Below are 13,815 nucleotides of genomic sequence, written 5' to 3' on the forward strand. Positions count from 1 at the left end.
CGCTCTGGGACCACTGGCACCCGGCTCTTCCCAGTATCCCTGGTGGCATTGAGTACTGGGGTAATATTGGGGGAGTTAGTGTTAGCCATTTTATACCGGATAACATTAAGCCCCAACTCTATTGCAGTATACACAAAGATATGATGCATCAATATGTCATCCAGATACTGCTGAACTGAATGTTCCATGAAAGTGTCAAGTAACTAACATATTTGAGCAATTAAAGTAAAAAAAAACACACACACAAAACAAAAAGATAAAGAATAAAAATTATGGTTTTATTGTTCATACAAAAGTCCTAGGATTTATCTTGGTAATGACTCCAATTCTCCACACCCCTTTTAAATTATGAAAACAATACTTCTATATATAACTTGGTCACAATATGACCCCTCAAGTCTTAAGTGACTTGCCTATAAACTGTTTGCTACAACTTTCCAGCAGCCTGCTTGGCATCTCTGATGAGTTTGGACATAAAAGAGAAGAAAAAGAGGAGATTGTCGTATTCACCACTGTAGTCCTTTTCTAAGATTTGTGTGTGGAAGTCCAGCATAAAGTAGTAAATAGCTTCTATTGTTGAAAGGTAAGTGTCAGGGGATCCTTTCTGATGTCGCCAAAAGCAGGTTTTTCGTTCTGTCAATTCCACACTCACCAATCCTAGTATGGCCAAGAAAAGAAAAAATGAGAAAATGAAAGCCTAATATTTGACTTGACCACCACTATATAAACAACAGCAAAAAAAGACTGACACATTTGATGTAGGTTTTATGAAAAAAAAAACAGATGAGAAGACGGATGCAATTGTGTGCGATCCGTTTTTCCATTGACTGCCAATATATTATAATATATGGCAGGTCTCGAGATGAGACTGAAACGTGGCACTTGCTTTTTGATGTACCAATAAATACCACAACTTTTTTTCACTATACGGATGTGCCGCAAAATTCTTGGATTTATTTAGTGGAGATTTTTATCCAATCTCCGTTGCTTGGCACTCCAGCACTGGAACTGGGAGTGCGCTCTATTGTGGACATTATATATATATATATATATATATATATATATATATATATATATATATATATATATATATAAAGATCAAAATGATTTTTTTTGACCACATGGTTGACCAGGTTTTTATGTACATTAAAAGTAACCATTTAAAAACTGATATATTAAACAGACTGCAAAAACCGCTAGGTACATCGCTATGGTTTTTTTTTTATATTAACAAATCGGCTTTGGCATGAGGATGCCAGTGGCGCAGTACTTTTTTTAACCGCCGCACAGTTCCGGTCTATGTCTGAGAACTGGGGTGGGACGCCGACCCCCGGTGTGATGGAACCCCCTGACCTCTGTGAGGTGACTCAATTAGAATCAATGCAGCCATTTTACAGGGGGGTGGGAGATAGTCACACTGGGGGTCCCCCCCCCAGTGCTTCATGGCCGGCCGGGACCAGGCGGCAGGTCTAAAAAAGGACTGCGCCACCGGCATCCCTGCGACGGTTTGTTAGGCCACATTTACACGTTCCGTGTTCCACGCAGAACATGGAGGTGGAATGCCTCGCCCCCCCCCCCTCGCCTGTAATGAGGAAGCCACACAGAGCATATTCATACAGTTCCCCCGCTCCCACCACCTTATCACAGATGCTGCCCGGGTGGGGGGACTCTGTTATAGGCCTTCCACGTCTGTGTTCCATGCAGAACCGTGAATGCGGTCTTGATGTAAAATGCCCATAGCGATGTACCTAGTGGTACATTCGCTTTAAATATGCTAAAAGCTCTTTGGTACCACAGTGCATATACATTTTATTAGCTCAATGAGATTAAAAAGGTATTTTGAACTCAGACATCTGTAGTACAAATGTCTGATAGCGGTGGTTGCTAATCTGCCTGGTCAAATATCCACTCACCAATGCAACTAGGTGGAGAGTAAAGGAAAAAGGGGCCACACTCTTTTCAGGCTTTCTTCATTCACTTCTATGGAAGTTATGGAAACAACCCAGCAAGTGTGCCAACAACCAGGAAAGCTGAGAAAAGCAACCCTTGGCACCACAACCTCATAAAAGGTTGATCAGAAAGCAATTACAAAACTAAACAGTATTCACAAATACTACAATGGTATTTACAGCAGAACTTTGGGGAAACCGAAAAATCCTGGGCCGACAGGGGGTGGAAGGAACATAATAAAGAATCTATACTTACTTTTGCCAGTGCCCCCGCAGCACAACATTACCTCTAAGGGACCCCGCTAACCTCCCGCAATATCATGTCCCCTCAGATTTTTCCGATCATTCCCCAGCACAGTGCAACCTGTTCAGTCTAGCGCGCTTTCAACAGCGCTATGTCATGGTACAGCAGAGCAAACTAAGTGCTGTGATTGGCCAGACAAGTGAGAGAGGAAGGAACTGCACAACTGTAAAATGCCTAGCTCTGGTCCCGCCCCCTGAAAGGAACAGAATAAGATAGATGTGCACTAATGAAGGGACTCTCAGAAGCTCAATAACAGCAATGAAAGCATTAAAACCTCCTTGTCACAACTCTAAAGGTTCAATCTGAGAAATTAATGCTGGTTTTTAAACCTTTTGAAACGGCAGATATGTTTTGACTATACGCTAGTGAACACCAGCCAAAATCTGCTTGTAAACTGGTAACAGTTATGTACAAGAATTAGAATGCTAGGTGACGGTGTATGGCATGTAACCTCTTCACACAATAGCATCCTGCAGTAGATCTGACGCTATTAGTGACAGTGATCATGCAGCATTGTGTAAAATGGTGGGGACAAATCATTCCATACAGGTCAAGGCTGACCAAAATGGGTGAGATGGTGGGCAAGCAGTTTAAGCGGTTGATTAAATTACTATTAGAAATTTTATAGTGTATTTTCCTCATACGTTTCTCTAGACTGAACACTTTGGCTTGGTTCACACTGCCGGGGTTCACAGTTCCCCTGTTTCAGTATATTCAGGCTAGGGTCACACTTCATTTTAATTTTAATGTACAGAAAAACATGGTCAACCATGTTGGGGTTTTTTGTATGTTTTTATGTATGTAAAAAAAAAAAGGATGAATTTTAATCCCTATACAGTGTGTGTACATGTATATATATATATATATATATATATACACACACACACACACACACATTACTCTTTCATCCACTGAAGTTTATTACCTTGAAGACGTTCATCTGATATGATTTTGTTTGTCTGATTCCATGTGCTATCAATAAATACAACTTTCTTCAAATAACTAACATTTTCTTCAGCAGCCTTCCTATCTTTATCTTTGTCACCCGTGTCTGTATCTAATCTTGGACGTTTAACATCTGGTTTAGGAAACACCTTGTTCTCATTATACCGAGTCAGATACTGAAGCCCATCCTTCAGTGAGACTGCGCTTGGACCAGGAAATACCAGTACAACCTAAAGAGAGGACAAGATAAAAAGACCTAACTCATTCCGCATGATCTGTCAAACTAACACCTTTAGGCTGGGTTCACACTACGTATATTTCAGTCAGTATTGTGGTCCTCATATTGCAACCAAAACCAGGAGTGGATTAAAAACACAGAAAGGATCTGTTCACACAATGTTGAAATTGAGTGGATGGCCGCCATATAACAGTAAATAACGGCCATTATTTCAATATAACAGCCGTTGTTTTAAAATACCAGCAAATATTTGCCATTAAATGGCGGCCATCCACTCAATTTCATCATTGTGTGAGCAGATACTTTCTGTGTTTTTAATCCACTCCTGGTTTTGGTTGCAATATGAGGACCACAATACTGACTGAAATATACATAGTGTGAACACAGCCTTATACTGCACAATCCTGACATTAACTTACTTCATCAATGTGTCTGTCATAGTCTGGAATAGATGGGTATGTGTACATGGTCACATCTTCATGTGCCAGCAGTTTTGCATGAGCAGTGGTACTTTTGCCATCTGTTTCATTGGGATGTTTAATAATATCGATTTTCACAGGGAGCTGAAATGTAAATAAATTAATGTTAGGGTATATGAACATTATAGTAAAGGGATAGCCAGCTAACTGCACTTTGTGAACTATAAGGGTATGTGCACACTATAATCCGCACGGATAACTTGCAGTGGATTCTGTCGTTGTGCCATAGGCTCCATTATATGCTCAGGCAGATTACGCCATCCGCCCAAATTGTCAATTCTAAGGGCGCATGGTGGAATCTGCCTGAGCGTGCACGGAATCCCCTGGAAGTTATTTTTGCAGATTCCGTAGTGTGTGCATACCCTAATACACAAAGCTTTAATTTGGGAGACTCAGCCATGGAGCTTTACAAGTCCGCACCAAAACCATATTTTTGGATAGCAGAAATCATGCAGTTTACTGTTCTGTCCACACAAAATCAAAGACAAAATCTAGTTATACCTTCAACACAATCTTGTATTCCTAGTCCAGAGCCGCCAAAGCTAGGGATGTAAATCATACCCTTGAATTGTTCCAAAATGCAGTTTCTATACTAAAGCCAAGTAGTACTTACACAGTGGTAACACTATTATACTAGTAAAAAGAAAGAGACAAATGGCACTTACCCAAAAGTAGTGGGGTCTTCTATTCATGGACACTTCGGATGATTTTCGGCGGAAAGTGCCGATTTGCGCATAATTTTATTCGCAAATGGTCGATTTGCGAATAAAATATTTGCCAATCTGCACTTTTCGCCGAGTACGCCGGGGGGGGGGTTTACGGAGGGCGCGGACTCAGAGTCCACGCGATTCACCATTCATTCCGCCAAAAGATACACCAAAAACCTACTCCAGTCCTCAGCTGGCGTAGGTTTTCGGCTGTGCGCACCAACGCGCGCGGGATTTATGTAGAGGCAGTCCGCCTCTACATAAATCCCCGTAGCGCTGGAGATGCGGGGACATTTTCAAGTCCGGCGTAAAAAACGGCGGACTTAATAAATGTCCCCCTTCGTGTCCATGAATAAATAGAGGACCCCACTACTTTTGGGTGAGTGCCATACGTCTCTTTCTTTTTACTATTATAGACTGTCTTACCTCAGTGTGTGCACCACCCTAGGAGTCTGTTCAGACACGACCTTTTTGCTGATTGATCATTTATTATGCTGCTATAGCAGTGGTGCCGACCTCTCTCTCTCTCCTGGACACTATTATACTATTCTTCATTATTTTGACCATGAAGCAATGTGGGCCAAATACTAGCATTAGTTTATTAATAACCTCAACAGAGTATTATCCATGCAATTCTGCTAGTCACATGGCAGTGTGAATTAAAAAAAAAAAAAAAAAAAAAAAAAAAAAAGATTCAAATGGCATAGCAGTAGGAAAATGTACTGCTTCAATAGTGCCCATATAAAAGTTTCAGCTAAAGAAGCTCCCCTATTAGAGATGAGTGAATCCTGAGCATGCTGGAGTCTGCCTGAACCCCAGTGTGCTAAGATTAAAAAAAAAATTGGCTTACACCTGTAAATTAGTTATGGGTGCATAGCGTCACAGTATGAGCATAAAGGGGGACATTTATGAAGACCGGCGTACTCATAATTAGGCCCCACCAGGCGAGCAGGCGTAAACATGGTAAATGCCACACCTCCTCCCCAACCATGAGGCGGGCAGAGGATACAACAGGTATACACACAGGGGCGCAGCATTTGTAAAAGTCCCCCATATTGTTCACCAATGACTAATAAAGTGCAAATACAATAATCAATCAAGGTAGCAAACACATGTAAGCTAACCCCTAGTAGGTAACAAAGCTATTCTAGTCCCTTTCAATGGAAAGGACATGTATATTGTATTGCAGCCCAGTATTTATTTATGAATTTAGAGTAATATTGGTGTTAGAGATGAGCGAACCTCGAGCATGCTCGAGTCGATCCGAACCCAAACTTTCGGCATTTGATTAGCGGTGGCTGCTGAACTTGGATAAAGCCCTAAGGCTATGTGGAAAACATGGATATAGTCATTGGCTGTATCCATGTTTTCCAGACAACCTTAGAGCTTTATCCAAGTTCAGCAGCCCCCGCTAATCAAATGCCGAACGTTCGGGTTCGGATTGACTCAAACCCGGTTCGCTCATCTCTAATTGGTATACTATATTTTTTTTTCACTGAGGAGTTGTAGGTTACACACCCTTATAAATGTTCCGGCCATGTTATCCCTAAAACACAACATGCTTCTCTCTTCAATGATCCTCACAGAATTTTACATGCACCTCGCAGTGAGCAGCCACCTAAATGCGGCTATGCTGCTTACCTTCACAGTTGGGATATCGCCTATTGGCACACTCTCTACTGGCACATAGCAAGTATAGCAGTAAAACATTCGGGAGCTGTTACATTTTGGGCATTTTGATCTCCCTTTCTTCTGAGCAGTTTCAAGTACAACTTGAGATGAGACCTTCAACTTCTCCAAGAGATCCTTTCCTGATGTATCTTGCTGGTTACTCAACATTTTACTGCAAAGCACTTTTGGTCTGGAAAGAAGAACAGGCTAGCGTTAACAATGCACAACTTATAAGCAAACACTTTCCCCCTCTAATAGTCACTAAAATCCTTATTCACATATTTCTTACGGTAAAAAAAGAAATGATTAGTATATGAGTATATACATGTGTCGAGGTGTATCATTGTGCCTGAAAGCAAAACTGTCTTTTCCTACAACCAATCACGCTGAGCTTTTATATCCTAAGGCCACATTCACACACCCGTAGTGCGGACCGCACTATGGGTGTGTATCCGTAGTGCTCCGTGCTTCACGGAGCACTACGTTCACACATCATTACCCCAGAGATCCGTGCCGCAAAAAAACAGTCCGCATTACAACATGTCCTTTTTTTTGCGGCACAGATTGAGGCCCCGTATACACGTACGGACGTGTTAACGGTGCCATAGGATAACATTGGTTTCATGTTCTGTCCGCAATTGCGGACAGAACAACGGACTTGTGAATTAGCCCTAACAAATAGTGTTGAGAGGACCTGTCAAAATGTTCGGGTTCGCAAGATTATTCAACCAGCACCTGATTCCCCACGGCTGAAGAAGTTGGAAGCAGCCCTAGGGGTGCCAGGAAAACGTGGATACAGCAATTTCTATGCACCCATTGAAATGAGTGATCTGTGCTGAAACAACATACAAGGACCTGCCAGTATTTTTTGTGGCATTGATCCCAGTTCCATCACAGATCTGGATTGTGATCTCCCTGACAAAGTAAAATTTCCAAAATGAGTTGGGAGTTTTCTGGCTATCCACGGGCCACCATGCTTATCAAAGTGACGTCACTTGGACTGGCGGACGTTCTCAGCGGTGCGTACGGCCAGCCGGTGTGTGGCCACACAATAGTACACTGCACTTTTCTTTACACTCCTTGGATCTCTGCAATTTATTTAAAGCGATTCTGTAACCCCAATCTGACCCCCCAAACCACTTGTACCTTCAGATAGCTGCTTTTAATCCAAGATCTGTCCTGGGGTTTGTTCGGCAGGGGATGCAGTTATTGTCCTAAAAACAACTTTTAATCCTACAGCGCTGTGTCTAACGGACGTGTAAACGCAGCGAACGATCAAGCGACGAGCGAGAAATCGTTCATTTTAATCTTTCAACATGTTCTCAAATCGTCGTTGATCGTTCGCAAAAAATTTGCAGATCGTTCTGTGTGAACATTCTTTCAACGATTTCACCTATGTGTGAGATAGGCTTAAGCAATCGCAAAACGATGGCATAACGATTTTTCCGTACGATGTATCGTTCCATCTAAACGCTGATCCTTCATATAAAAAAAACATTGTTCATTCAAAATCGTTAATCGTGCGATCGGGCGAATTATCGCTCCGTGTAAAACCACCATAATGATGAGGAGGGTGGGGAGGAAGGGCAGAGAGGGTGTGCCAGCCTAATGCATATACAAATGTAAGCCCTGGCCGTTAGACAGCGCTGCAGGATTAAAAGTTGTTTTTATGACAATAACTGCATCCCCTGCCGAACGGACCCCAGGACAGATCTTGGATTAAAAGCAGCTATCCGAAGGTACAAGCGGTTTGGGGGGTCAGATTGTGGGTACAGAGTCACTTTAAGAAGAATAGATAGCCTGTATCTACTGCTTACTGGAAACCGCAGTGGCTTGTCCTTCATGCCATTGCTCCAATTACCCAGGTACATCCCACTGTTCATGATATGTATATCTGTATGCAGGGCTCGCGGCGGAATACAGTCACTGACCCCACTGGGCTGATAAAGTGACTGGGATATTACCCGTGAGCGGTGCTTACCGACAGGATCTCTAAATCAGAAAGTAGTAGTAGAAATTAGGAGTAGCACCCACTAGACTGAAGGGTAGAGATGAGCGAACCGGGTTCGGGTCGATCCAAACCCGAACGTTCAGCATTTGATTAGCTGGGGCTGCTGAACTTGGATAAAGCTCTAAGCTTGTCTGGAAAACATGGATACAGCCAATGACTATATCCATGATTTCCACATAGCCTTAGGGCTTTATCCAACTTCAGCAGCCACCGCTAATCAAATGCCGAACGTTCGGGTTCGGATGGACTCCAGCTGCTCCAGGTTCGCTCATCTCTAACTACGGATGAATGTATGGGGCCATAGAAATAGACGGGTCCGCAATTTGTCTGTAATTGCAGGTAGAATGCACAGATGTGTGAAAGCTACGCACAACACTAAGCATGTGCATAGTCCATAGTCATCTGCAATGCACAGACCCATCCATTGGTGAATGGGGATCTGTACTAGGCTGAGCAGTACTTTAGTGACATGGACCCATAACACATAAGGGTGTGCGAAAGAAGCCATTCAAATGAATGGGTCCATAATCTCTCAGTAATTCCACACAGATTGTATAGAGCAGTGAATGGGAGCTCAGCCTGCAGGATACATCTCCCTCACTGTTCTCTGTATTGTCCATACTAACCAATCACAGCACAGCTTTTAGTCTTCAAGTACAGAAAACAAAATGAAAGCTGCACTGTGATAGGTTGCTACAGACAACAAGCCAGCTCTAATAGACACTGTAGCCTTATAGCGTTAGAGTGCTGTGTATCTGCTGCAGTTACCTGGATTCCTAAGCGGCCTGTGCCCAGGTGTCATGTCACCCCTGCGTTACTGAGAGCTGCTGATAACACCGACAGCGGGGAGCATAAGCGTGTCACACACAGGAAGAGGCCCCACAGACGGGTGGGAGGGGCCCGAGCACAGGAGGTTTGATCACATGGTGCTGTGACGACATGATCACATGGTGCTGCTGTGCACGTGACTCCTGGAGCAGACAGAGGTCTCTGGTGTACAGGCTCCTGCAGTACAGACAATGGGGATGTTCTAAGGGGGAGGAAGTCTCTGTTATACTTGTACTTTACTGTTCCCTTGTGGGGGTGAGGACATGTTGTGCTGCTCACCTGGTGCCAAGGTTACTCTCAGGAAGACATCTTTATTACACTTGTACTTTGCTGTTCACTGCTGGGGGCGTGCTGGGCTGTGTAGTTCACTGCTGGGGGCGTGCTGGGCTGTGTAGTTCACTGCTGGGGGCGTGCTGGGCTGTGTAGTTCACTGCTGGGGGCATGCTGGGCTGTGCAGTTCACTGCTGGGGGCATGCTGGGCTGTGCAGTTCACTCCTGGCGGCGTGCTCGCTTTGATGTGCTTTGCTGTTCACTTATTCTGGGCTCTGTTGATTTTTAAAGGGGTACTCCGGGTGGGAGACTTATTTTTAAATAATGGGCAGGGAGAGGGTGGATTAAAACAGTGGTGTCCACTTACCTCCCCTACACCAGCTCTGACACTGATCTAGTAGCTCTGGTCCCCTGGCCAATTCCTGGTCCTTTTACACGGGCTGATTTAGGCTACGTTCACACAGAGCAAAAGGGGCGGATTACGCGAGGAAATATTTCCGCCTGAAATCAACTGACGCTGAATTCAGAGCAGAATGTAAGCAGAATCCCTGCGTATTCCGCTAGGAAAGTGTTCAGCTCGTAATCAGCTCTTGACAAATTCAGCGCGGAATACTCGAGGAATCCGCGCTGAATCCGCATGAATTCAGCGAGTATTTGGCGAGTAAACTAGACTATACCAGAATAATCCTCCTCCCCCCTTTTTTTCCCCATTTCCGCGCTGATTCAGCGCGTAATTTCCGCTTGTATTCCGCTTGTATTCCGCGCTGAAACAGAAAATCAGAGCCCCATTGATTTGTATAGGCTTCTGCTAGCGGAAGAATGAACATGTTCATTCTTCTGGCGGAAAGCGGATTAGTTCAGTGCGGAAATTCCACCGTGTGAACTGCAGAGCAGAATTTCCATTCAACACAATGAAAATTAGCTCTGCACCTATTTTAACGGCTGAAATTTCAGCGCAGAAATTAAGCTGCTTTTGCTCTGTGTGAACGAGCCCTTATATTGGCCAGGAGCGCCGCTAGAAACACTCCTGCGACCAATAATCGTCCCTTGTAAAAGTAACAGTTGGGCCAGGTCTTCGGCTATCAGCTGATCTTCAGTTTAGAGACTGCTTTAGGCTATGTTAACATAATGATTTTCTACGGCCGTTGTTTAACCCTTTGAGGACCAGGCCCAAAATGACCCAGTGGACCGCGCAAATTTTGATCTTAGTGTTTTCGTTTTTCCCTCCTCCCCTTCTAAGAGCTCTAGCACTTCAGTTTTCTATCTACAGGCCATGTAATGGCTTGTTTTTTACAGGAATAGTTGTACTGTGTAATGGCGTCTTTCATTTTACCATAACATGTATGACGGAATCCCAAATATATTATTTATGAAGATATAAATTGGTGAAATCGTAAAAAAAGAATGCAATATGGTAACGTTTGGGGGGTTCCTGTGTCTACGTAATGCACTATATGGTAAAAGCAATGTGATATTATTATTCTATAGGTCAGTCTGAACACAACCATATGCAGGTTACACAGATTCTCTAATGTTATTTTTTTTTTTTTTCATGAAATCCTTTTTTTTTGGCAATTAATTATTAATAAAATGGGCCTATTGTGACGCTTATAACGGTTTTAGTTTTTCACCTATGGGGCGTCATTTGTTCCGCCATGATCTCTAGTTTTTATTAATACCATATTTGTGAAGATCGGACGTTTTGATCAGTTTTTATAAAAATTGTTTTATATATAATGTTAAATTAAATCGGTAATCCGCGCACTTTTTGCCCTCTTTTCGTGTACGCCATTTGCCGTTCACAATGATGCTTGTTATATTTTAATAGATCGGACAATTATGCACGCTACGGTATATTATATGTTTATTTTTATATGTTTTATTTATATAATGGGATGGGGGGTGATTTCAACTTTTATTGGGGGAGGGGCTTTGGGGTAGTGTAATAGTGTTTTTAACTTTTTTTTTTTTGCACATTTGAAGTCCCTTTGGGGGACTTTTACATACATTTGTTTGATTGTACACACTGATCACTGCTATGCCATAGGCATAGCATTGATCAGTGTTATCGGCGCTCTGCTCATTGAGCCTGCCTGTGCAGGCTCACTGAAGCAGATCGCAGATCGGACCGTACGGAGGCAGATGAGAGACCTCCGGCGGTCCGTTTCAATGATCGGGACCGTTCGGTAATTGACAGGGGACTCCCCCGTCAGACTTAAACGCTGCGACGTTTAAGGAGTAAGTGTCACGCTGCAGCGCGATCGCTGCCACCTATCATTTACGGTGAGGTGCCGGCTGTTGATTGCAGCCGGCCCCCACCTGCTATGAAGCGCTTCATAGCGGGAGAAACACCCAGGATGTACATTTACGTCTAGGGTCGTCTGATGAGAGACTTCCATGACGTAACTGTACATCCAGGGTCGTCTAGGGGTTAATACTCAAAACAATGGCCGTGGTTTAGCGTGTTTCATCCTATCTCCATAACCAGCCAGATAAAAAAAAGCAAACAGCAGCCTAGTAATAACAGGGTGGGAAGTGCCATGTATTTTGCCTCCCCCCAGCCTAATAATGCCAGCCTGCTACCGCCCAGTCCAGGAGTGCCATTGTTGACGCTCTGGGACAACTGACACCAGGCTCTTCCCAGTACCCCTGTAATGTAATGGGGGAGGGGGTTAGTGTTAGCATTTTTACCAGCTAACACTAATCCCCGGCTTAGTAATGGATGCACAAAAATACACAATACAAAACATATTTTTTATCCAAAAAATAACAAACCCCACACCTCTCATGGACCATTTTATGAAAGAAAAAAAAAATCCGCTGATCACCATGGAATCTGGCATAATCCTCAGAATACAGATATCTGAAAAACAAAAGGGAGAGACAAAAAAAAGGCAGGAGCAGAGCACCCATCATTTTGACTGGTGGTCTGATCCTTACAGTATGCAGCAACTTTCCAGGTAGGTGCTTACAGTGTGGCACACAAGGGGTTAAGTGAGGATGCATTGCATCCCCGTTTAACCTCTTCGGGGCAAGACTGATATCACATTGCACCCTTACCAGCAAGGAAGGGGTTTAAGGCTTTATACTCACCTCTAACACAGAGCCCGGCACACTGAGCTTGAAGTGTGCTTGGCTCTGGCTCCTTAAATATCTGATCAGCCAATCAGCGTTACATTTAACCCTGCTTCCCCCCCTAATGGAGCACAGTCTTGCCTACAGACTGTCACCCATTGCCCCCATTGCAATCTGGCACACAGAAAACACTGCTGGGTCTGGCAGCTGCCCCAGCAAGGAACCCCTTAACCCCTTCCATTCTGGCGCAGTTGCCTTTCGGTCAGCAATGAAGTCCGGGTCCAAATGCAGACCCAAAAAAATTCATAGTTAGCATAAGCACTTTTCACACACAGTCAAAAATGCAAGCACATGAAAAAAAACCGCCATACAACGCATTGTCATTTTTCCTGGCATTTTTGTGGCAGACGCCCTTATAATACACTTTGTGGCTCCTCTTTTGCCGCATCAGTCAGACAGATCAGAGTTGGTCCACTTGAACTTATTTGTGTTTCGTGTCCTCACACATTTCTAAAGTTAAAGAACGCATTAGCAATTACATAACTGCTTGTAAATGTTCACTTGCAAGATTTATGTATTTATAAAATATGTATTGGTGTAATGTGTTTTTTTTGGAGGGGGGTGTTTACATTTGTAAAGGCAATCTGTCAGCTGGGTTCACACTACGTATATTTGAGGCTGTATATTTGAGGCTGTATAGCAACCAAAACAAGGAGTGGATTGAAAACACAGAAAGGCTCTGTTCACATAATGCTGTAATTGAGTGGATGGCCGTCATTTAATGGCAAATATGTGCTGTTATCTTAAAACAACGGCTGTGGTATTGAAATAATGGAAGTTATTTACCGTTATATGACGGCCATCCACTCAATTTCAACGTTATGTGGACAGAGCCTTTCTGTGTTTTCAATCCACTCCTGGTTTTGGTTGCTATGAGGACCTGACATGAGGACCAAATACAGCTTCAAATATACATAGTGTGAACCCAGCCTTAGTAAGGCTGCATTCACACGTTCCGTGATCCGTACGAAACACAGAACGCGTGAATGTGGCCTAACTCAAGTGCCGATCCTGTTAGATAACTGATTGGTCAAGGAGACACATGGTACTTTTCATATATCCATCTGTGCTTCAAAAATGTAGCGAAATGCTTTTACTTTCTTTTAGGCTGAGTTCACACTGCATTTTTGCAATTAGTTTTTTCCCCTCTATTTTATGCAAAAAAAAAAGGATGCAATTGTGTGCATCAGTTTTGATCCGTTTTTTCCATTGACTTCCATTTTAAAAAAAAGGGTCAAAACACTTTTTTTTTTTTTTTAGCGTACACAAAAACATGAT

The 13,815-nt window shown here is 43.2% G+C and overlaps 1 protein-coding gene across 1 annotated transcript; it reads right to left on the bottom strand.

Annotated features, from left to right (window-relative positions):
• Positions 1–257: 257 nt before the first annotated feature.
• Positions 258–9,228, bottom strand: LOC138798843 (tRNA-uridine aminocarboxypropyltransferase 1-like). Its single transcript, XM_069979449.1, has 5 exons — positions 9,073–9,228; positions 6,264–6,483; positions 3,856–3,999; positions 3,179–3,428; positions 258–657 (listed from the first exon to the last, which is right to left on the bottom strand). Exons 2-5 carry the CDS (start codon positions 6,459–6,461, stop codon positions 428–430), a joined length of 822 nt encoding a protein of 273 aa, XP_069835550.1. The 5' UTR covers positions 6,462–6,483; positions 9,073–9,228; the 3' UTR covers positions 258–427.
• Between the last annotated feature and the right edge of the window lie 4,587 nt (positions 9,229–13,815).

Source organism: Dendropsophus ebraccatus, chromosome 8, assembly GCF_027789765.1.
Source record: "Dendropsophus ebraccatus isolate aDenEbr1 chromosome 8, aDenEbr1.pat, whole genome shotgun sequence".
Classification (NCBI taxonomy): Eukaryota; Metazoa; Chordata; class Amphibia; order Anura; family Hylidae; genus Dendropsophus; species Dendropsophus ebraccatus.